At 50.5% G+C, this 24,353-nt stretch overlaps 2 protein-coding genes across 2 annotated transcripts in view; one reads left to right on the forward strand and one right to left on the reverse strand.

Annotated features, from left to right (window-relative positions):
• Positions 1-706: 706 nt before the first annotated feature.
• LOC142930619 (kunitz-like toxin PcKuz3) lies at positions 707-9,876 on the forward strand. The gene is made up of 3 exons (XM_076073542.1): positions 707-2,029; positions 2,525-2,709; positions 3,770-9,876. Exons 1-3 carry the CDS (start codon positions 2,014-2,016, stop codon positions 3,806-3,808), a joined length of 240 nt encoding a protein of 79 aa, XP_075929657.1. The 5' UTR covers positions 707-2,013; the 3' UTR covers positions 3,809-9,876.
• The window catches only part of LOC116951203 (laminin subunit beta-2-like), a 31,813-nt gene continuing 15,416 nt past the window's right edge, over positions 7,957-24,353 (reverse strand). The window contains exons 8-13 of the mRNA XM_032969686.2: positions 23,205-23,412; positions 22,621-22,762; positions 17,050-17,226; positions 15,777-16,128; positions 13,073-13,192; positions 7,957-12,429 (exon numbers count right to left, since the gene is read on the reverse strand). Coding sequence (XP_032825577.2) covers positions 12,290-12,429; positions 13,073-13,192; positions 15,777-16,128; positions 17,050-17,226; positions 22,621-22,762; positions 23,205-23,412 — 1,139 coding nt within the window. The 3' untranslated portion in view covers positions 7,957-12,289. The remainder of the gene's footprint in view (positions 12,430-13,072; positions 13,193-15,776; positions 16,129-17,049; positions 17,227-22,620; positions 22,763-23,204; positions 23,413-24,353) is intronic.

The raw sequence follows: 24,353 nt of genomic DNA on the forward strand, positions 1-24,353 counted from the left end.
CTGGGCATTTGAGGTCGCCATCTCGTGGCTTGCCAGGGTACGACTGCAGGCCAGCATGAAGTGTTAATTTTCATTTGGATGTCATCTGTAAGGGGGTTCGGTTGTTGCCCCCCCTTCCCCACCCTGTGGGTTTTCTCCGGGTACCCCCGGCTTCCTCCCACGTGTTTACATTCGCCCGCGGAGTTGGCCAACCTGCTTCGGTATAGGACCTCAGAGCTTGGGCAATCATTGACAGCGAGTTCTGGCCGCGGTTTCCCCGCGCCCTTCCGTTCAAAAGCTGCGCTCGCTTCCACGAACGTGTCTGCGGCGTTCTCCAATTAACAGGAACGACGATGTTAGAAAAATGCATCTTTACTCATTATCATTATTGCACCTCGGGATTTTGGCCTATGTTACAGCGCAGCTGTCTGTAACCGTAGAGCAACGCGCGCGTGTCTCACTCGAACGCCCGTCTTGTCAGCACCTGAAGCTGACCCCCGTCCTTCCAGAACGGTTCACGTAAGCCTACCTCCGGTAAACTCTCGCGATTCCCCTGCGCCGGGTGGCTTGCGAGTGCCGCACCGGCGAAGGGATCCGCGAGCATCATCGCCCCGTCAAGACGACGCCCGTTGTTGTTGTTGTTGTTCCGCAGACTACGAAGCGGAAAAGACGACCCAGACGCCTCGAAGACTCAAGAGGGAGTCGATCGACGTGGGAGGAGGTAATGTTCGGCCTGGCTGGCTGGCTGGGTTGCTGAGAGGTTATCTGGTCCAGACAAAAGTTGACGCTCACGATAAAGTTTCCGGGTTCCATCGTGTTAACGTAAATGTGCCGTAAACCCACTCCCCACCGGCACCTCAGATTGGCACGATTGGCTACGCACGGTTCAAAAAGAAGTTCAACATACATACATCCGACACAGCCGCCTAGAAAGGTTTTCACGTAAATAGGACGTACCAATTAGTTACCACTTCAGCACACCGGTTGTGTGTTGGAGACCACTGCACAACGTTTACAATTTTGACTGACATTTCGCTGGTGATTTCAACCATCATCATCATCATCGGGCATCTGCCTGAAATAACATTTCCAACGGCGACGATGCGCACTCGTTTGATCTGGGAGACTCTTTGACTTGGCTATGGCATGCGCAATTTGGCGTTGGAACTGACGTCCGCAGCTCGTCGGATTCTACCTTGATGAATAAAGATTCTTGATTTATGATCAGCGGGCTTGGGCCGGACACGTCGCTACTAAAGGGGATGATGGCCTCTGGTCAAGAATAATAACGGAGCCAAAGGAATGGAACGCGTCCGTCTGGTAGCAACGCCGGTCCGAGGAGATGGAGCGATGAAATCAGGTTTGCGTGCTTCGTGATAGTGAGAGCTGGTGGTAGCTGTGGGGGGGGGGGTGACAACATCCAGCAGTGGATTGAACATGACTCACGATGACGACGACGACGATGAACCTGCGGTTAATTTTGCACGATCGTTGGCCGTGAATGAATGCACGCCGGGGGGTTTTTCTGCGCACGTGGCTCCAAACAATAGAAGGAAGGGAAGAAAAAAAACATTACGCCAACGGAACCACCTCCACGTGCGCGTCTCGCAAGCCGCTGCCTGCGCTCGGCCACGCTGGAGCGTGCGCCTGCTTCCCGGCAGGGACGCGAAGGCGCTCCCTGCACAGAGACACAGCCCAGTATTGACCGACACTGCTCCCTCGCCCGAAGCTTCCGGATCGTTAACTTTCCGGAAGCGCGCGTGCGTCCGCGTTGTGTGGCTGCGTCCGCGTTGTGGGGAGCGCCGGTCGTGGCAGCGGTCGGCGCACTGCGGCGCCGCGCGCCCGCCCACCCGAGTTCGATTCCCGACCGTGGCTAACGTCGGTCGCGAACGACGTCGAAAATTGGTCCTGGGCATGCCCCAGGGTCGACTCAGCCTCAAATGAGTACCTGGTGTGGGTGTGTAAACATCATCACTGGGTAGACAAAAGGAGACCGGGTGGTGGTGATAACCACCCCATCATCGCTCATGTGCCATGCTGGCCTTAACAGGTGCTCACTGACAAGACGTGCCCCAACCGTCTGTTTAGGCTATACTGTGCCTGTGTGTACGCGGCTGTGCGCGAATCACTGCGATTATATGCGCGTGCGTGAAAGGCCACGTGTTCACGCCGTGCGGTTGTCGCTGCGTGTGTGTATCCCAATCGTGGTGCACGCACGGACTAGCATGCGTGTGTGGGGAGCGGCAGTGCGGCGGTTAGCTTCGCTGCGCAACGAACCCGGACGAAACGCGAGTTCGATTCCCGCTCAGGGCCACCAGCACCGGTCACCGTACCTGGGTCATTCCGAACCGGTCCTGGGCCTTTCCGAGATCGACTCAGCCTCAAATGGGTACTTGGCGCTCCGTGTAAACATCGCCACGGGGGAGATAAAGGTGGCCGGGCGTGGTGCTGACCCCCCCCTAACGTGTGCCTTGCTCGCTGACGGCACTCGCCCCAAACAGTCGTGCTAAGGCTATTCCAGGTGATCTCTGTCTTGTTGCGTCAGGCCCCTGCTCGCTGCCCCTAGAGGAGGGCAGCTGCTCGCGCTACACGATGCGCTGGTACCACCACGGAGAGTCCGGCCAGTGCCGACCCTTCATCTACAGCGGCTGCGGCGGCAACAGCAACAGCTTCCTCAGCCGCCAGCAGTGCCGAGATCGGTGCTCACCCCCCGGCACCGACCAGCACGAGGTCAGCCCCCGGATCCACACTCCCGACCCCCCCCCCCCGCCCGCCCCACCGCAGCCCATTATCATCGTCGTCATCATCATTATTGTCATCATCATCATCGTCGTCATCATCATTGTCATCATCATCGTCATCATCATTGTCATCGTCATCATTATTGTCATCATCATTGTCATCGTCATCATTATTGTCATCGTCATCATCATTGTCATCATCATTGTCATCATCATTGTCATCATCATCGTCATCATCATTGTCATCGTTGTCATTATCATTGTCACCATCACCGCCACCGTCACCATTAGTGTTGTCTTTGTCCTCGTGACTCACATCAATCAACATTGTAGCTCGTGCCCACGTTGTCACCACCCTCGTCAGCATTGTTAGTTCAGCCTCTGCATCCCCTATGGAAGAGAAGGCCGCACCGCCGTCAGAATTGTGATCATCACTATCCTCCACCTCTTGACCAGAAGTCGACCAGACAGTAAAAGAGAATCATTGATAAGATTTTGAAAAATATGTTTAAAATGTTCTCTTTTTATTCGGCTATTCGATCGTATATTTGTCATTATAATTTTTTTGTGCATTCTTAAATGTACGTAATGGTTCGTTGTTATGTCGATGTGAATAACGTTGGCGAATAATAATAATAATCATAGTTTCCACTTGTAACGCACTGCCACCGCACGGCGATATCTCGCTGTCGGAGGGAGCGAGGGAGGAGGGGACGGCTCAGAACGGCGAGGAGAAACCACCGACTAGCGGGTCGGAAGCCACACGATGAGCTGGCGTCGACAGCTCTCCGAACTCTGCGATTCCCCCCTAACACGTGACGCCGTCGTCGGCCACCATCGTGGGAAAACCGCTGCTACGATTTGAACTGGTCAACACGTGGCACAGTATTCGATGGCTCTCAAAGAGACACAGAGAGAGAGAGGGAACCAACGGGTGTCACCCGCTTCCACTCTGAAGCCCCTTTTCGAAATGCGTATTTCGTTTGGGCGACGGTGAACGTCGCGCGAAAAAGTATTTATTGACCGATCTCTCTCCTCGTGTCTTTAAGGTGGCGCAACCTGAAGAAGATGAACGTCTGTCACCATGACGACCTGGAAGATGATGTCGGAGAAATTGTTACTTGTAGAACATTAATAACCACTTACTGCATGGGTGTAAGATTGTTGTCAATGTTTTACATTTATATATATATATTTGCATATATGGGCTGTGTATATCAATATATGGGCTGTGTATATCAATATATGAGCTGTGTATATCAATATATGGGCTGTGTACATATAGCAATATATGGGCTGTGTATATCAATATATGGGCTGTGTATATCAATATATGATGTTTTTTGTCAGTATACAACATCCCAATAGTGCTATAAGGGACACGGACATTCAAGTGTCGTTATACCACGAGAATAAAGATTTATTTTGTTTAATGTTAACGGAAACACTTGTCCATAAATGTGTCGTTAAACCCGCCACCACCCGACACAGCCAACTAGAAAGGTTTGTCACGTAAAGAGAACATGCCAATTCGTTACTAGTACAGCACACCAGCGTGTTGGAGAGTAAACTCACAAGAATGTTTTGTTGTGGGTTTACCCACCAACACAACAGGTGTGCTGTACGAATAACGAATTGGCACGTGCTGTTTACGTAACAAACCTTTCTCATCTTCTTTGGTTCTTTCGGTAAAGTCACGTAGAATGAGAATAAAATAATCAATTGATAAAATAAAATAACACAATAAAATTCTCACGACGTTTCGGCCACAACACAAGCGGCCTTGTGGCCGAAACGTCGTGAGAATTTTATTGTGTTATTTTATTTTATCAATTTATTATTTTATTCTCATTCTACGTGACTTTACCGAAAGAACCAAAGAAGATGAATCCGTGCAGTAACGAAAGCTTTAAATCGAAATTTAAACCTTTCTCATTGGTTGTGTCGAGTGGTGGCGGGTTTCACGACACATTTATTTACGCGACCTCACTCAAAAAACCCTCTTATGGATGATATTGGTCACGAAAGCCTAAGTGTTAAACTGGAAAGACTTGTCACGGTCATTGCCGGCCAGTGCTGTTCATGCCACAACATATATCTTTCTGTCTTATCTTTTGCTTCCTTCCTTCTGCCAGATCACCGACTATTGCACAGTTGACAGGCAGCCTTAGCGGATCCCTCTGGCCGATTCTCATCTCCGACCTTAGCTCTTCCCCGCGTTACACGACGATTGGAAACTAATGCAAAGATTGAAAACTCATTTCTTTGCAAGTGATGTGTGTGTGTTGGGTTTGTTGTCCCCCCGCACCTCCGATGAGCACGGTTGGCTCCGTACGGCGCAAAAGAAGTTCAACAAAACGTCCATACAACGCGCCCCCCTGGTGTCCGATCTCTGCCTGAAACTCCGTTGTCCGTCTCGGTAGCCGCCCTCCGTGACCCTACGCTCGTGCCCAACCCGTCACGACATTCTTTCAAGACGCTACGCAAGCACGGCTGTGTCGATTTGGTCTTTCCCCCAAACTCACACTGACCAACGTGGTGAAGAATGGTCAAACAAACTCCATGGGGGGGAGCCTTCGTCCAGCAGCAGATTTACAAAGATCTGGAAATCGACGATTAACGTGGCATTGTACTTAACTCAGTCCGAGCCTAGCTGTGAGGTTTACGAATTGTGAATATATCGTGGCGCTGGCATTGTGATCCAATCTTTTTACGGAGCCTGAACACCCCGCTGCCTCTTGTTGGGCAACAACGGTCCTGTAAAGTGACACCTATCGAAGTAGCCCTTTGTATTCTAAGCCACAAGGGCCATCGGGTTAACGTGACGACCAGGGCCGCGTTGATCTCTGTATGGAGAGTGAACTTGGGTTGGACCAACGGGACATCTGGTAGTGCAGGGCCCAGTTGGCCTCACTGGCGTCTCACCCTCGCCCGTTTGCCTGCCGTGGCCTCTTCTTCCGGTTGCCTCTACGCTCGGTGTCCCTCGCGTCCTTCTGCCCCCTTTCAAAACTCGTCTCTCCCATCCCGAGTTTGCTAATCTCTTCGTGAGCTCGTCGCCCTTGTCTTGCACGCCTTATAGCGCCGCTAAAGCCAGGAACAAAGTCCACGGCCTGCTATGGAACGCAGTGACGCCACTCACTTTTTGTCGCGTTGTTCCGTAAAATCGCAGCGCGCTTGTTCCGCTGATGAGAAATTATAATCGAGAAACCCTCTTCGTCTCGCCCTCTCAAGCCACTCGTTGATGGCACACTTCCCACCAGCTGTCACGAGATCATTCTTTTTTTTTTTACAAATCTGCTTTCTAGCTGGGGCCACAGGTAGGACTCGAAGTCACATTTCGCAATGATGGCTCTTCAGATTCCTCTGGATGTTTTGTTTCCTGTTCGTTAACCTTTGTTGTTGTCCGATCTTTAAAAAATATATATTTCGGTCAGAGTTAATGTATCACCTCTGCGATTTTCTCTTTGGTATTCGTCCTAAAAGGTAGAGAGTACATTTTAACTGAATGTTGCTTCTGCTTTCATAGCAGGCCATGGACTGGCTCTTCTATCACCCCTCACGCGTTGTGGTACATTCCGAATCCAGTGGCAGTCCCTACCACTCCCCCGGGTAGCTCCGCTTTGAGTTGGACCATTTTTATTCGGAGGGAGAATTATTGTTCGATACGTGATCCAGAGTTGTTCTATGTTTCGTAAACATTCGCAATGTGTTGTTCCGTCTTGGGTGAAGATGTTTTTGTTCTTTAAAAAAAATTGTCATGAAGTTTGAAGATATTGATATACACATTTAACCTTGAAAAGTATTCAATAGGTATTGAATCTTTTCCGCTGACTGCAAACCCACAGCTCCCGCTACCCCTAGATATCCCCATCCCCCTCAGGATTGGAGGGGGGAGTGGGTAAATATTTATGGAGCTCAGCCCGGGACAGCTCCGGCTGAAATTAAGCCCTGGTCATATCAAATCTATTCATTAGCTTAACATGCCAAATACATATATAGATATTTACTTTTCTGAATATATTTTAAATAAATTGAGTAAAATTGTGTTCATGTTAGAACCTAAAGGTTAATTGTAGTGTACGTGTCATTAAGGTTTATGTTAAACACATTGAAATAAATCAAATAACTGCAGATAGTACATTTTGGATGGTAAATGGCGTCGTCTTATTCAGCAAAAACTAATATTCCAGTCATGCAGAAATTAACTTGAATTATATATAAATTTCAAAATATTGTAGGCATTTGTTAAATGTTAATTTTTAGAATGTATACTTCAAAGACATGATTAATGAATATCGCTTTAATCTCGGCGTTTTTCTTTTTTTCTTAAGCGGCTTCGTCACCGCGTGCGATTATTTTAAAATAGTGAGTAAACGGTGCTACGAACAGGCGCTCATCCGTGTGTGTGTGTGACTGTCGCCATGCGCACAACGTTAGTCACGCTAACATAGTCGCGATACCGGATTCCTCCGCGCGTCTCGGTAAAACGTTTCACTTAAAATGGCATCTTCGTCGTCGTAGTCTTCTTCAAGAAGGAATTTTAAAAAAACGATGTTGCCACGACCTATACCCCCCACACAAAAGTCCGGCCCTAAAACCGGGCCTATAAGGCTCCTGAATTTCCACGGTGAAGCCCCAAAAAGTGTGGCTGGCATTGGAGACAGTGGGTGAACATTGCCGCGCAACGTCAGATTGTCGAGTCAAATTCCATCAACAACCAAAGCCGTCATTTCTCCCCGTTGCAAAGAACATTCCTTTGACACTCAAATCTAGCGGTGGCTTTGAGACGGGGTGGAAATTCTACAGTCCCATGGTGGTGGCCGGTCTATTCGTAGAAATAGATACGATCGACGCACCGCAATGTGGTACTAATTTTATCTATCTTTTGAAGGTATCGTGGGCTGAGCCAGCTGAGCCAGCCCATTGCAATTACGGCCCTTTGTGTAAACAAAAGCTAAAATCTGAACTTAAAAAAATATATTTCTGCAGATTGAACAATAAAAAAATCAACTGAATGATGGCATCGCTCATAACAAGTAAAAGAGTTTGGTAAAAGTATAGAGGCATTTGAGCAAACAAATAAAACTCATGACCTGAATCGTGAGTTGTGCTCTCCGCTGCAGAACAAAACAAATCATAAATAATCACATTGCGAATTATAATAAAATTGGCTAGACGTGGAAATCTGGACTGGACTTCACGTAAAAAAATGGACTGGACTTTTTGTTGAAACACCATTCTTAGATGCTCTTATAATTTGTATGAGTTGATGTATCTTTTTATTTAAAAAGGTGTTACGTGGTGCTTAGTAAGACATGAAGGACAACATGCGTTGGTGTACTGTACATGTTAACAGTGTGACTTCAAACAATTAGGAATTGATTGTTCATTTTCGGTGTTATATTTTAATGAAGGATGATGATGATGTTAAACATATAAGCGCAAATGTTGAAGATTTATATTGGTAAAACCCTTGTCATGTTTTAAGAAGTCAAAAGTTGTTCTGCAATATTTTAGCAAGTTATACCCAAAAAGCACATCTGACAATGCTTGCGTTTCATTTGGGTGGTGATTACAATGTAAAGGTCAAAGTGTATCCCTGCCCATCTCCACTGGTGGCCCTGAGTCACTGGTGGAAATTCCACATTCCTATGGCAGGAGGTCCATGATTTACATCGGACATCCCCGATCAATGTTTCGCTAAGTGGTATCTATTTTAATCCACCTTATGCGACGTTAATGATGGGCTGAGTGAGTGAACTCAATGGTCGCGTGTGCTCTCACCACACCACTTAGGAGTGTTCATTAAGGTTTCGTACATTATTAATGTATTACAATCAGGCGGCAGTACATTATTAATGTATTACAATCAGGCGGCAGTAAATTATTAATGTATTACAATCAGGCGGCAGTACATTATTAATGTATTACAATCAGACGGTAGTACATTGTTAATGTATTACAGTCAGACGGCAGTACATTATTAATGTATTACAATCAGGCGGCAGTACATTGTTAAAGTATTACAGTCAGACGGCAGTACATTATTAATGTATACAATCAGACGGTAGTACATTGTTAATGTATTACAGTCAGACGGCAGTACATTATTAATGTATTACAATCAGGCGGCAGTACATTGTTAAAGTATTACAATCAGGCGGCAGTACATTATTAATGTATACAATCAGACGGTAGTACATTGTTAATGTATTACAGTCAGACGGCAGTACATTATTAATGTATTACAATCAGGCGGCAGTTTCTTCGATGTCAATAAAACTTGAAAAGATAACAGATCGCGACGCTCCGATCGCAACAACAAGTGACCGTCTTCAGGTGAGAAGACAAGCCACGTCTTCTCTCACCTGACGGTGGTCGCTGGGTGTTGCGATCGAAACGTCGTGATCTATTATTTTTATTTCTACCTACGTGACTTTACCGAAAGAACCAAAGAGTACAGCATATGTTATTCTCTTGGTTCTTTCGGTAAAGTCACGTAGAAGGGAAACAATAAAATAATAACATGTTGTTTCGGAAAATCTGCTTGGAATAAAATATACACCACCACTCTCTTCAAAGACGCCGGTGGTATTTTCCACATTCCTCTGGCCAGGAGCAGTCTGTCCGGAGTACAACCAGTGTTGACTTCTCACAAAGTGGCACTCATTTTTATTCAGCCCAGAGGGGTGATAATGGGATGTGTCAACCCCTGCCGACAGATGTGATAGCAAGTCGAGCGCTCTAACCTTGGCGTGCCACCTGTTTGACAAATCACCTTTCTAAGCGTCATGGACTAATCCACTCCGTGTGCCCTACACTTGGGCTTTGGGCCGGTCCATTTCTCCACAGGAGATCCCGGTAAAAAAAAATCAGTTGGCCCGTTAGAACCAGAATTCGCCATTCAACAAGTATAAATAACAACAAGGCTCAATTGACGATGATTTTTTAAGTGCCTTCTTGAAAATAATGTTAACCAGTCCATTGGACTTTTGAATGAAATGCAATAATTTAAAGTGTTATATGCACACTGGATTAGAATTATGTTTGCAGTCTGGTTTCAAACGTGTCGCATCAACATCGCATGTGAATGTATTTCGCCGACCAAAACGAATTGCCTTCAAATAAACGGTCGCCTTGTGTGCTCAGGAAGGTACACGGTGTGAAGAATGTGATGTGTGTGTGTTTAGTTGAACACGTAGTAGGCTTTTCCGACCAATATCCATAATATAGGGTGGGCTTTTTGGGTTTGATCGCGTAAATATACAAATGTGTCGTTAAACCCGCCACCACCCGACGCAGCGTACTCAGATTGTCAATGTTGTGGCTTTGCTCTCCAACACACCGGTGTGCTGTACTAGTAACCAATTTCCATGTTCTGTTTACGTGACAAACCTTACTAATTGGCTGTGTCGGGTAGTGGCGGGTTTAACGACACATTTATATTTACACGATCTAACCCCCCAAAAAAACCACCTGTATTATGTGTGTTTAGTATTAAAAAAAATAGCCCGTGCCGCGTCTGCGAGTGTAAATGCGAGACCCCTGACACGGCGGAAGGGTCTTCTGAACGCGAGCCCTCCAGAAGGCGACGGGCGCTGGTGGCGGAAAGAGGCTAGAGGTGGCGCGGCCCGGTTGTAGCACGGTCACCGATTTGTTGAAGAGGTTCGCGGTTCGATTGCCAGCGGCCGCCCTGGTTAATGCTTCGGTGCGGTATTAACCATAAAAATATATATGCATCGGGCGTCTAAAGATCCCGGCGCTCGCATTTCGCAAGTGTGGGAAGGCCTTCATCCGGCAAGCGGCTTTACCGTTGGTATTGGTTTTAACCATCGAGAATACGAATGAGCAACGGGAAATGAACACAATTTGTGAAAACAAAAAACGAACATTATTTTATTATTTTGTGAAAACTATATGAACCTGCAACAGGTGTGGCAGTTTCTGCACAGGCGGCGGAGATAATAGGACCAGTGCCGGAGTATCCCAGTAGCAAACGTAGGGCCCCGCGCTAAATGCTTTCAAGCGATCAATTCCGGTTCAGTGATTCTTGCAATTTCTCTATTACTATAGTACTATACTGCCTTCAACTTTTATGAACGACTGAGTGTGTAAAGTTAGGGATTTTTCGTCTTATCTGGCTGTATAGCAAATGAAAAAATACAATGACTCTGCTATGCAAGTAAAAAATTTGTGTTTTAATATTTACTTGCTTTTTTGTTAATTTAGGGCCCCTTTACAACATATGCTACAGGCCCCGCACTAGCTTAGTCCGGCACTGGGGAGGACAGAAACATTAACCTCCACGTGGTGTTGCAGATGTCACCGCCGGGAGATGTATCCGCCGGCCTGTGATGACGTGCAACGTCAGCCCTGGCGAATGTCTGAATTTGGTGTGAGTAGGGTGGTGGCTGCCATCTCACACACAGGAACCCGCACCTGCACACTATTCTCAGCCAGCCGAGTTCTACACAAAAAAACCATTGCAGCGTTACCGCAGTAGAATTGCAACACAATACCCGCACCAGGTGTCGGTGCGAATCAACGCCCTGGCCGCCCGGACGCGGATTTACAATTCCCGTGTAGACGACGCCGCCGCTGACACCCCGCGGGTGGCTGAGTGGCTCGACTCAGCCTCGAACAAGTGCCCCGGTGCGGTGCGCAAACACCGCCGCCCACGCCCTCGTGCGCCGTGTGCCGGGACCTCACGAGGTGCTCCCTCGCCGCACTCGCCCCGACGGCAGTCTGTTGGGGCTACACGGGGAATCTTTTGTCTCGTCGTCTTTGGCAGAGTGGGGTTTGCGCGAGTGCGAGCGATCGTCGTGTGAAGAGCGATGCCGGCACGATACGTCGTCGCATCGTTGACGGCGATGTTGTTGGCCCAGTCCATGCTGGCTGGCTGGCTGCTGGCAGGCTGACTTCTGACTGGCTGCTGGCTGGCTGGCTGCTGGCTGACTTCTGGCTGGCTGACTGCTGGCTGGCTGACTGCTGGCTGGCTGACTGCTGGCAGACTGCTGGCTGGATGGCTGCTGGCTGGTTGACTGCTGACAGGCTGGCTGCTGGCTGGCTGATGGCTGGCTGATGGCTGGCTGACTGCTGGCAGGTTGCTGGCTGGCTGGCTGGCTGCTGGCTGGCTGGCTGCTGGCTGGCTGACTGGCTGCTGGCTGGCTGACTGCTGGCTGGCTGCTGGCTGGCTGGCTGCTGGCTGGCTGCTGGCTGGCTGACTGGCTGCTGGCTGGCTGACTGCTGGCTGGCTGGCTGCTGGCTGGCTGGCTGCTGGCTGGCTACTGGCTGGCTGACTGGCTGCTGGCTGGCTGACTGCTGGCTGACTTCTGGCTGGCTGACTTAAGCTGGCTGCTGGCTGGCTGCTGGATGGCTGCTGGCTGACTGCTGGCTGCTCAATGACTGCTGGCTGCTGGCTGACTTCTGGCTGGCTGACTTCTGGCTGGCTGCTGGCTGACTGCTGGCTGGCTGCTGACTGGCTGCTGGCTGGCTGCTGGCTGACTGCTCAATGACTGCTGGCTGACTGGCTGGTGGCTGCTGCCTGGCTGGCTGTTGCTGGTGTGCCGCTATCCCTGGCAGACGAAGTAGAACTGGACTTGCTTGTCGATGGCGTTGCGAAGGAGCTCCGCTTTCTCCTCCAGCCCCGCCAGGCTCTGAGACCTCCGCGCCAGGATATCCTCTCCCTCCGCTACAACCTGCTCAAGGCCTGCGCACAACAACAACACGAGGGATGAGAAAGGTTTTTCATTATTTTTGTTAGGACATTTTTCTTTTAAAATGTGTTGTTATTATAAATATATTTTTTTATCATGACTTAAAGCTTTCGTGACTGCAGGAATTAATATTCTTTGGGTCTTTCGGCAAAGTTACGTAGATAGGTTCAAAGAAAATAAAAAATAACAAAAACTACGACGTTTCGATCACAACACAAGCAATCGTCATCAGGAGGGGAAAAAAACGATTGCTTGTGTTGCGATCGAAACGTCGCAAGTTTTTTTTTTATTTTCTTTGAACCTATCTACGTGAGTTCACCGAAAGATCCAAAGAACATATTTGTATTAATTTGTCGATATATTTTTCTGTTTGGTTTTGTTAACCATCATCATTATTCTTTTTAGGTGAGGACATGTTTATCAATCTGACTTTAAACGCTGCATTTAATGTTTATTTTACGTGCATCTCTTTCGTTCACGCGAATCCCATCTCTCACTATCGCCGAGGAATCACAGGCGGCCTGGACGGCAGCGGGCCAGGCCGCGAAGCGGCGCTACCAACGGTCGTCCAAGCTCTGCAGTCCTCTGTATATCAAGACGTTTCCATCCGGTTAGCAGTTCGCGCGCGAGACGTACTCTGCAAGCGCCGCATGCGGTCGCGCGCCGAGTCCAGCAGCGCCGTCGCCTTCTGCTGCAGGGCGAGGGCCCTCTGTGACGCGCTCCCTCCCTCTCCTCCTGCTCCTCCTCCTGCTCCTCCTGCCGCGGGCCACGCGGGACAGGAAAACGACAACAAAAACGTCCGCTCGTCAAGCGGCACGCTCATCGCTCCCCCCCCCCCCCCCCCCGCGTCCAAACCGATTGGACACATCCGCACGCAAATCTGTCGTCCCTGCCGTGGCGATTATCTCCGCTAGCAAACCCCCAACCCTCCCCCCCCCCACCCCGAGTACTACGCATCCCGACGGCTGGGATAGCAGGGCTGTCCGCAAGACGCACGGGACGGAGGCACCTTTGTTGGCTTGGCCGTGCTGCGCTTCACGGGTAACAATAGGGAAGACGACGACGACGGTGGTGGTGATGATGATGGCCACGCGGCGTGTCGACGAGCGTCCGCTCGTGGGGTTTACAGCGGAGAGCCCCGGCCGGCTGCCGCCGAGAAGGGATCGCGTGCCAGGGAAACCGTCGGTGCACGGGACGCGCCGCCGAGTCTTGCTTTGACTAATATTGATGACATTTGCCGCGGAAAGGTTAAGAAAGCATAACGTCTTGTCTGAGATTGATTTTCGAGTCAAAAGGGCACCGTTGTAATTTGGAGTAAACATGCCCAGCGAATTTTTTTTTTTGTCATTGCGCAACACATTGCCGTGTTTGCAAAAAGAAATATTAATATCGCCGCGTCAAAACATGTCCCGTCGCGCTCAACCGAGCGCTCGACCGTTGCTTGGATAACTGTGGAAATTCTAGAGCTAATACATGGCGTGCAAACGGATGTTACAGTGGTCCAGCCCTCGTCTCCATTGGTGTCCAGAGCCAGCCGTGGAAATTCCACATTCTGAACTAAACTATGAAACGTTTTTTTAAATTTTTTACCAGGTAGGGCCCACTGAGCTCCACAGCTCTTTTTCAGAAGCGACCTGGCAACAAATGACTGCTCAACGAAGTGGCGCTGTCATCGAGTGCAGCCTGTCGTCGCGTGCAAATGTATAGCGGACAAATACTCTAAAACGCACGTGGATTCTAAATGTGGAGGTGAAAAAGTGGGGAGAGAGAGAGAGACACGCAAACTCCAAATATACAGCAGCAGCAGGCGTCAGGGTCTGTATCGAACCCACGAACCTCCTGCATACCAGGCGAGGGAGTCAACATCTCCTAGCCACCGTGGTGCCCTTCATGGCAGGGGCCAGTCTATCCCATCGGATGACAATTGTGGTCCTCACTATAATGACCCTGTGGGGGAAGACGAAGCTCTTGGGCCAAATTGACCCCCTCCCCCCCGTCCCCCAAACGGGAATTGAACTCGTGACCTTCAAGCTTTGAGTGGCGCGCATTCACCACCAGTAGCCTCCCGGCTCGATTCACTTTGGAGGAAGGAAAACAAAGGGATCTTCTTTTTTCCCCACCGACCCCAATTTCATCGCAGCCGCGCGGTCGCCATCACGCGTCTCGCGGATATCGCAGCGCTGCTGCTTCTGAGATGCGAGATCCCATCCAGTGACCTCTGGTCTCACTCGCTCTGACAGTAACGTCCGTCGCACGACACTAATACAGATTTAGTTATTTGTTCACAATAGAGGTTTTTTTTTGGGTTGGATCGCATAAAGATATCGATGTGTCGTTAAACCCGCCACCACCCGACACAACCAATTAGTAAGCTTTGTCACGTGAACAAAACGTTTATTTGTTTATTGGATATTTTTTTTCCCCTCCACGGCTGCAACTTAACGAATTAAGTGCGGAAAACAAATATTATTGTCATGTTATTTGCGCGCTGCTATTGCTCACGTCCATAGAAAACGAATTTCTTTAGAACTGCTTTTTGTGTTTAGTTTGTCGTCGTCCCCCTCACCGCACCTCCGATTAGGGCGGTTGGCTACGTACGGTGTGAAAGAAGTTCAACATACGTACGGTTTAACACGTTGGCTTTCGCGAGCAATATTATCCAAAATAGAGGGGGTTTTTTGGGATAGGTCGCCTTAATATAAATGTGTCGTTAAACCTGCCACCACCCGATTTGCTCACACCTGATTGGCTCACAGTGACGATATCACATTTACCCCTCTATTTAAGACCGAAACAACTCTGGCTGTTGCCTGATGAGGCTGGTTGTAATCACCGGTAAAGCGTCGTACTCGAATTGTAAATGTTGTGGGTTTAATCTCCAACGCACCGGTGTGCTGAACTGGTAACTAATTGGCACGTTTTGTTTACGTGACAAACCTTCCTAATTGGCTGTGTCGGGTGGTGGCGGGTCAAACGACACACTGAGACCGTCAACACGCTGCACCTGATAACCCTGCCTTCATCCTTCGGTGAACATCTGGATCTCAGAGGTTTCCCACTCAGCGCTCTGTCCTTTGTTCCATGTGACTGACAGGGCACAATTACTCACACCGAGCCTTTTGGGGTGGGGGGGGAATCTAAATAACGCCACTTTGTCTACAATCGGTGGCTGGCCTCCAATTGACAGTCCGCCCTCTGCCATAGGAATGTGGAATTGCCACTGCCTACCTCTAGGCAGCCAAAGGAAACGATCGCCGCTCCATGCACGGTCTGCGTTGCGACGGTTACATTCACGATTTGGCCCTGTGACCTCTCATCTGCAACGTTCACATCTAATCACCTGATGATCCTCCTCCTGTTGCAGATCCTCCTCCTGTTGCAGATCCTCCACCTGTTGCAGATCCTCCTCCTGTTGCTGATCCTCCACCTGTTGCAGATCCTCCACCTGTTGCTGATCCTCCACCTGTTGCAGATCCTCCACCTGTTGCAGATCCTCCTCCTGTTGCAGATCCTCCTCCTGTTGCAGATCCTCCACCTGTTGCAGATCCTCCTGTTGCAGATCCTCCACCCGTTGCTGATCCTCCACCCGTTGCTGATCCTCCACCTGTTGCAGATCCTCCTCCCGTTGCTCCTGACCTCCCAGCCGCCTCTGTCCTAAACCTATCCATTAACTCACGTAACGATGGCAAATCCTGCACGCACACACCGGGATAAAGCAGATGATGGAGGACATTTCACGGAGAGGAAATAAAAACGGAGACGTAGGCAGAGGAGGAAGGGTCTTAAGCCAGGAGGAGATAGAGTCGGACAATCGAGGAACTGCAGACAACGGGGGCAGCAGCAGAGAAGGAGTGACCTCCCACGGATGACTGTGATGCTTTGACGCGGAGGCCTTCGGTTGCCCGGAGCGGAAAGCCCACGGAGGGAGGGACGAGCCGACGAGAGGGAAGAGACGGGCGAGTCAGACGACTCCAGGCGGGCGAGCGGGGGCGACACCACAGAGAGGATCTTGAAGACGGCGTTGGGGAGACGTTGCGGCCGACCCGAGATTGGACCGGCGAGGCACCGGCAGAGAGGATCTCCGACACCCGGCGCGAGGTATCCCGTGGAGGCACTCGTGCCCGCGCGCTTCCGATTGCTGTTGCCAACTGCTTGTTTTTTATTTGACCAGGTAATGCCCACTGAGCTAGAGAGAGCTCTTTTTCTGAAGCGACCCCGCCAGTTTCCCTCCCAATGTCGACCGGCATATTGTGCTGGGCTCGTGTTTTGTCGGGAAACAAACACAAAAAAGTGACCTGGCTATGACAAATGATAACTCAACTTAGCGGCTTATCATCAGCAGCAGCAGCAGCATCGCGTGGGGATTTTTAGCAGTCAGCCAAATACTCCAAACGCACATCCACGCGACCACGGTGAGAGAGCGAGAACAAACATACAGCAGGCGTTAGATTCGGGATTGAACCCGCGATCCCTCCAGCATACCTGGCGAGGGAGAGTCACGTGTCCGAGCCACCGCCACCACCACCGTGGCGCCCGCCCTCCCCTCTCACCTCGCCCTCCCCTCTCACCTCGCCCTCCCCTCCCCTCTCACCTCGCCCCCCCCCCCCTCTCACCTCTGCCGCGCTCTCGGCCCCGGCCGCGGCCTCCCGTGCGGCGCGCTGGGCGTCCTTCGCAGCCCGCTGCACGCCCTCCGACTCGGCGAGGAGGAGCCCCGTGCCGGACGCCAGCGTTTGGAGGGAGGTCGCCAGGCCCGGGATCCGTGCGGACGCCTCTCCAGCCCGGGACTCCACCTGCGGAGGTTATTAGAATCCAGGGCTTTTTGTCTTTTTTGTTTTATTTGGGGTTGAGCACGCGTCTGTGTTGTTCGTGGGTGGGTGGGTTAGTGAGAGTGTGAGTGAGTGAGTGAATGGGTGGGTGGGTGAGTGAGAGTGTGTGAATGGGTGGGTGGGTGAGTGAGAGTGTGAGTGAGTGAATGGGTGGGTGGGTGGGTGAGTGAGAGTGTGCGTGAGTGAATGGGTGGGTGAGTGTGAGTGAGTGAATGGGTGGGTGGGTGGGTGAGTGAGAGTGTGAGTGAGTGAATGGGTGGGTGGGTGAGTGAGAGTGTGCGTGAGTGAATGGGTGGGTGAGTGAGTGAGAGTGTGAGTGAGTGAATGGGTGGGTGGGTGAGTGAGTGAGAGTGTGAGTGAGTGAATGGGTGGGTGGGTGAGTGAGAGTGTGAGTGAGTGAATGGGTGGGTGGGTGAGTGAGAGTGTGAGTGAGTGAATGGGTGGGTGGGTGAGTGAGAGTGTGCGTGAGTGAATGGGTGGGTGGGTGATTGAGAGTGTGAGTGAGTGAATGGGTGGGTGGGTGGGTGAGTGAGAGTGTGAGTGAGTGAATGGGTGGGTGGGTGAGTGAGAGTGTGAGTGAGTGAATGGGTGGGTGGGTGAGTGAGAGTGTGCGTGAGTGAATGGGTGGGTGGGTGATTGAGAGTGTGAGTGAGTGAATGGGTGGGTGGGTGAGTGAGAGTGTGAGTGAGTGAATGGGTGGGTGGGTGAGTGAGAGTGTGAGTGAGTGAATGGGTGGGAGGGTGAGTGAGAGTGTGAGTGAGTGACTGGGTGGGTGAGTGAGAGTGCGAGTGAGTGAATGGGTGAGTAAGTTCAAGCTTCAAGTTCATTTTGTTGAGCCTGATGAGAAGTCAAGGGACCAGGATGAGTCTCATATTCACACACGCACACTAAGACAAAGATCCCCCCGTATAACCTTAAGACTTTTCGAGGTAAGTGCTGTTAGCGAGCAACTATGAAGGCCCGAACGGCACACAAGGAGGTAGGTGGCCAACGCCCACGCCTGGCTGCCTTTGTCTTCCTCGGGGCGCTGTTTACACATCGCACCGCGCACTCATTTGAGGCCGAATCGACCCTGGGGGGTGCCCAGGACTGTCTCAGATATCTATCACTGGTGTTAGTGGCGGTGAGCCGGAATCGAACTCGGGTGGCCAGCTTCGTAGTGCGGCGCGTTAACTGCAAACCACTACACTCCCCAAACCCACACACGTGCATATATATATACACACACAATCGCGTAAAGACAAACACAAACGTCTCTTATGTAGCCTACACAGGCTGCTGGGGCAAGTGCTGTTAACGAGCGCCTATCAAGGCCATCACAGCACAGAGGTGGTGGTGGGGGCTGCAGCGTGCCCAGCTCTGCCTTTGTCTTCCCAGTGCTGCTGTTCACGAATGTGTACACACTGCCTCAGATGCTTGTTTAAGGGCCAGGTCTACCTAGGGGAAGCTTAGACGGCGCTATTGGTGTTATCCTTGGCTGAGAATTTTACACGGGTTACCGGGTTCATTCCGCAGTGTGCACACCAATGAACCACTGCCCCCCCCCCCCCCCCCCCACATATAATAAGACAAATATTCCCCGTATAGCCTTAACATAGTTTTGGGGAAAGTGCCGTTAGCGAGCACCTATGAAGGCCGGCACGGCACACGAGGGGGTGGGTGGCCAGCACCACGCCCGACCGCCTTTGTCTCCCTGGTGGCGATCATTTGAGGCCGAGTCGACCTAGGGGAGGCCCATGTCCGATTCAGATAATCGTCACCGGTGGTGGCCGTGGGCGGCAATCGAACCCGGGTCGCCGGGTTCGTAGCGCAGCGTAGCTAACCACACACACGCTCCCACTCACACTTACATACAGTAACACACACACACACACAAGCAAACAGACACAAGGCACACGCTGAAGGGGCCAGCTTACAAGCAGGAATTATGGTCAGATGGAACTATTTGTCTTGGTCAGGCGGTTCATAATGGCCACGTCAAAGCACCGAGCCAACACTGCCGGGATTCTGGGTTCAAGCACTGGGGTTTGAGCACTGTTGCTGTCTGAGGACGACGGTTCTTAGCCTTTTACTGCAGCCTGCACCCCTTTGGTTCTAACAAAAATAAACATTTATAATGTTAATAAATGCACAGGGTTGATGAAACAAAGTAAGTTGTGCTTACGTGGCCGTGCTTCATTTGCGTTTTCGATGATTGAGCTTCTAAACAAAATGTGGCCACGTCTCGCACCCCCAAGAGGGGCATCGTGCACCCCCAGGGGGTGCAGCGTGCAGCCCAGGTTAAGATCCCACTGCCTTAGGACGTTCACAGTGGCCATGGTTAGAGAAGGCAGCCAGCACCACTGAAATCTAGGAGTTACAAATGCCCGCGTGTGGGTGTCTCTACGCGTATCTGACGTTTAGCTCCAATTAGTTGATCGGTCGCGTGCGGTGGGGTAAAGTGTGGGTACCCCCTCCCCCACCCACCTCTTCCGGGTTCGAAGAGAAGGCCAAAATACTCTCTCGAGGAGGGTCTATCTCTACTACTTCCCCTTGTTGAGGCTCTTCTGCCAGTAGAAGCAATTGCGGGGGCTGCACCTTTACCTATATTAAGATTATTTTTTTGCTTGTTGAATTCCTAATTATTGATGCTTGTTTACTGAGCCAAGCCTCACCGAGTCTCAAGACTCTTTTTCAGGAGGGCCCCACCACGGGTTTTCTTTTTTGCGGTTGTGAGCAATCTTTTTGCGTGAATTACAAATTGAGCAATTTACGATGTCCGGCTGTTGCCCGTCAGTCACACTGCGGATTTGTGGAGCGGGGAGGTATGGCTATGGGAGGAACCCAGTGACGTTCGATCAATGAGCTATAAACCATCATCACGCGAGCTGCGGTCATTGCAGCAGCGGCAGCGGCGGCTTTTGGCGAACCATCAAAACCGAAACGCGGTCGCCAGATCGCGCGCGCTTTCAGATGTGCTTCCGTGGCCGTCTGGAACGCTCTTCCTTTCCGATATTAGGAAGCCACCAGAGCCACACTTTTAAAACCATCGCGATTGACGAACTCATTTCTTTAGAAGTGCTTTTTTTGCGTTTAGTTTTTTTGGCCTTCCCCCGCACCTCCGGTTAGTCACGGTTGGTTACGCACGGTACGAAAGGAGGTTCAACATACTAAGATAAAATTCCCCCGTATAGCCTTCACAGAGTGTAGGGGCAAGTGCTGTTAGCGAGCACCTATGAAGGCCGGCACGGCCCAAGAGGGGGTGGGTGGCCAGCACCACGCCCGACAACCTTCATCCCCCCAGTTGTGGCGATGATTACACACCGCACCAGGTGCTAATTTGAGGCTGAGTCAACCTAGGGGAGGCCCAGGACCAGTTCGGGTAATCGTCACTGCTGTTCGCCGTGAGCAGAAATCAAACTCGGGTCACCGGGTTCGTAGCGCAGCGGACTCACCGCTTAACTAACTACTGCTCCCCATCTTTGGTTCAACATAACGATAGCCGGCCATTCGCCACGAAGCGACGGTGATGTCACCACGGCGCCCGTGCCAGGCCAGGTGCACTTTGAGACCACGTCAAGTGTCGAAGGCTCGCCAACAGGGTGGTCACGGGACGGATGCATCAGTTTCCACGGGTTCAATATACACACGACCATAATAGAGGTTGTTTTTGGCTTAGATCGCATAAACATATAAATGTGTCGTTAAACCCGCCACCACCCGACACAGCCAACTAGTAAAGGGTTGTCACGTAAACAGAACGTGGCCAATTCGTCACTAGTATAGCACACCGGTGTGTTGGAGAGCCAAGCCACAACATTTACAATCCGAGTACGACGTTTCGCCAGAAATTGCAACAACAACACCTATATTATGGATGATATCGATCGCGAAAGCCTCTACGTGTTCAACATCCACACACAGGCACGTACACATGGCTCGGCCGTGTCTGTACAACGTAGTTTCAAAGCCACTGCGAAACAACTTTATAGAAAAGAGGCTGGGCCGATTGCCATGAGAGTCAGCCTCCTCTTACACGCTCTGCGTGAATGTTTGTTCCACCGCTGCCAATGCTCTCCCTTGATGTGGCCGCCCGTTTGTTGTTATCGGGGGGGGGTGGGGGGATATTTGCCACCGCCAAACTTTTTAATCGAAAGTGAGAAAAATTTAGGGGGGTGGGTGGTGGGTTTGGAGGCGAGCCACAGAGCCACAGAGAATGTTGCGCGTGGCCTTCTGATTTGTCTGCCATGCGGGTTCACACATCGCACGCCAGGGGGGGGGGGGCGAGGTGGTGTGTGCTCAGGCATTCTGATCAGCATAAAAAAATTAATCGTGCACGGAATGTGCAAATGGCCCTTGTGTTCGTGGCTTTGACCGTTCGTCCGTCCGTTCGTTCGTTTCTCAGTCCGCTTGTTGGCGAGCGTCGCGGTGGTAGCAGCAGCATGTTGAGTAGAGCGGTCCGGACCTCCCTTGCCCTCGCGACAGAGTCCAGCACTACTACACTATATACTACACTACTACACTATACACTACACTATACACTACTACACTATACACTACTACACTATAGCAGCGTGTTGAGTAGAGCGGTCCGGACCTCCCTTGCCCTAGCGACAGAGTCCAGCACTACTACACTATACACTACTATACACTACACTATACACTACTACACTATACACTACTACACACTACTACACTATACACTACTATACACTACACTATACACTACTATACTATACACTACTACACTATACACTACTACACTATGCACTACTACACACTACTACACTATACACTACTATACACTACTATACACTACTACACTATACACTACTATACACTACACTATACACTACACTATACACTACTACACTATACACTACTACACTATAGCAGCGTGTTGAGTAGAGCGGTCCAGACCTCCCTTTCCCTAGCGACAGACTCCAGCACTACCACACTATACACTACTATACACTACACTATACACTACACTATACACTACTACACTATAGCAGCGTGTTGAGTAGAGCGGTCCAGACCTCCCTTTCCCTAGCGACAGACTCCAACACTACTACACGATACACTACTATACACTACACTATACACTACTACACTATACACTACACTATATACTACTACACTATACACTAAACTATACACTAAACTATACACTACTACACTATACACTACTACACTATACACTACTAAACACTATTCACTACTATACACTACTATACACTGCTACACTACTACACCATACACCACTATACACTGTAAACTACTATTCACGATGCACTAGTATAAACTACTACACTATACATTACTATACACTACACTACTATACACTGCTGGCAGCGTGGACGTGCCCATGCGCCCTACCTGGGCAAACCTCCTCCTCGCGGCCTCCAGGTCGTCCGTCATACGGACGTCGGATCTCGTGGCCAGCTCGAGTGCTCTCCGAGCACCCGCGAGCCCGTCCCGCACGCCGTCCGCCAGCTCCCCCACCTTCTCGGCCGCCCCCCTGCCACACACACAGAGCGTGGAGCTGAAGTTGCGCTCAACAACAACAACAAGCTCAGCGTCACCACGGCGCTTGTGCCAGGCTACGTGCGCGGTGAGGCCACGTGAAGTGTCGAACGCCCGCTGGCAGGAGGTCACGGGGCAGAGCCAGGTGACCCGGCACAGCCAATTAGTGAGGTTTGTCACGTAAACAACGTGCCAATTAGTTACTAGTACAGCACACCGGTGTATCGGAGAGTAAACTCACAACATTTACAATTGAAATACCGTGACGTTCCGCCAGGTAATTACAACCAACTTCATCAGGCGACAGCCAGAGTTGTGGAGAGATCCACCCGTTTCGGTCTTAAATAATTTTTTTTTTACATATATATTTTAAAATACATTTCAGCAACTATTCAAATAATGGAAACACGTCGAACGGCGATTCCCGTCCGGCACACCTGGCGGCGTTGGCCTCCCCGGCGAGGCGTCGCGCTCTCTCCAGGTCCCGTCGCGTCTCCTGGAGCACCTGGTCGACGCTCGCCAGCCGCCCGGCACTCCCGTGGATTTCTGCCACGAGCCGCTCCACACTGAGCTCGCTCGCAGGCAGCGCAAGGGCCAGGACCTCGCTAGCCACTCGCTCCACGATCCCCGGGTCCACGCCGTCCTCTGTCAGCGGTGGGGGTAGCGGGGGGGGGGGTCAACGGGGGGGGGGCGGAAAAGGAGTTTGGGGGGGGAGATATTTCACGACAAGGGTTATGCATATTCTTAGTTTTTTCGGTAAAGTCACGTTGAAGAGAAACAACAGAATAACAAAATATATATAAAACAATAAAAAATTCTCACGACGTTTCGACCATAACTCAAACGGTCATCATCACACCTCAAACGGTCATCATCACACCTGATGATGACCGTTTGAGTTATGGTCGAAACGTCGTGAGAATTTTTTATTGTTTTATATATATTTTGTTATTCTGTTGTTTCTCTTCAACGTGACTTTACCGAAAAAACTAAGAATATGAATTACTGCAGTCACGAAAGCTTTAAATCAAAATTTAAGGGTTATGCATTTACGCTAAGTCCTCGCCTAACTCGTGTTGTTCACACTGTAACGCGTTTTCGCTCGAACGTGGTTCTTCCATCAGGTAACACTTTGCACAACGCGGAACGCGCACCGTTATAACACAGTTTCTGATCGGACGACTATGATCTACTTCCCTGAGCTGCATGGCCGAGCGGTGTGATGTAGTCCGTGGAATAATACAGTAATGCAGTCCCTTGCCCCGCCATCTCACCGCGCGTGTGTGCGTGCCGCATCACAACTCGCCACACTTTACCGCTACATTATTTATGGGGAAATTGTTTTCGCTCAACGCGTTTTTTCGCTTGACACGGCACTTTCCATGGACGCATCCACCGCGTTAAAGGTTTACCATTTGCTTTCCCCTTGCTCAAATTGCACACTGCGCGCACGCATCTCACCGCCACCGCTGCAGGGCGTTGCAGTGCGGCCTGGCGGCAGCCCCGTTTAATACTGCGGGAGTATCGAGCAAAAGCACTACGCGTCGTCATCTTCATCACACGGGACGTTAAACATCCCCGTGACG

Source organism: Petromyzon marinus, chromosome 42 (assembly GCF_048934315.1).
Source record: "Petromyzon marinus isolate PM22_M1 ecotype Great Lakes invasive population chromosome 42, UKy_Petmar_22M1.pri1.0, whole genome shotgun sequence".
Taxonomy (NCBI): domain Eukaryota; kingdom Metazoa; phylum Chordata; class Hyperoartia; order Petromyzontiformes; family Petromyzontidae; genus Petromyzon; species Petromyzon marinus.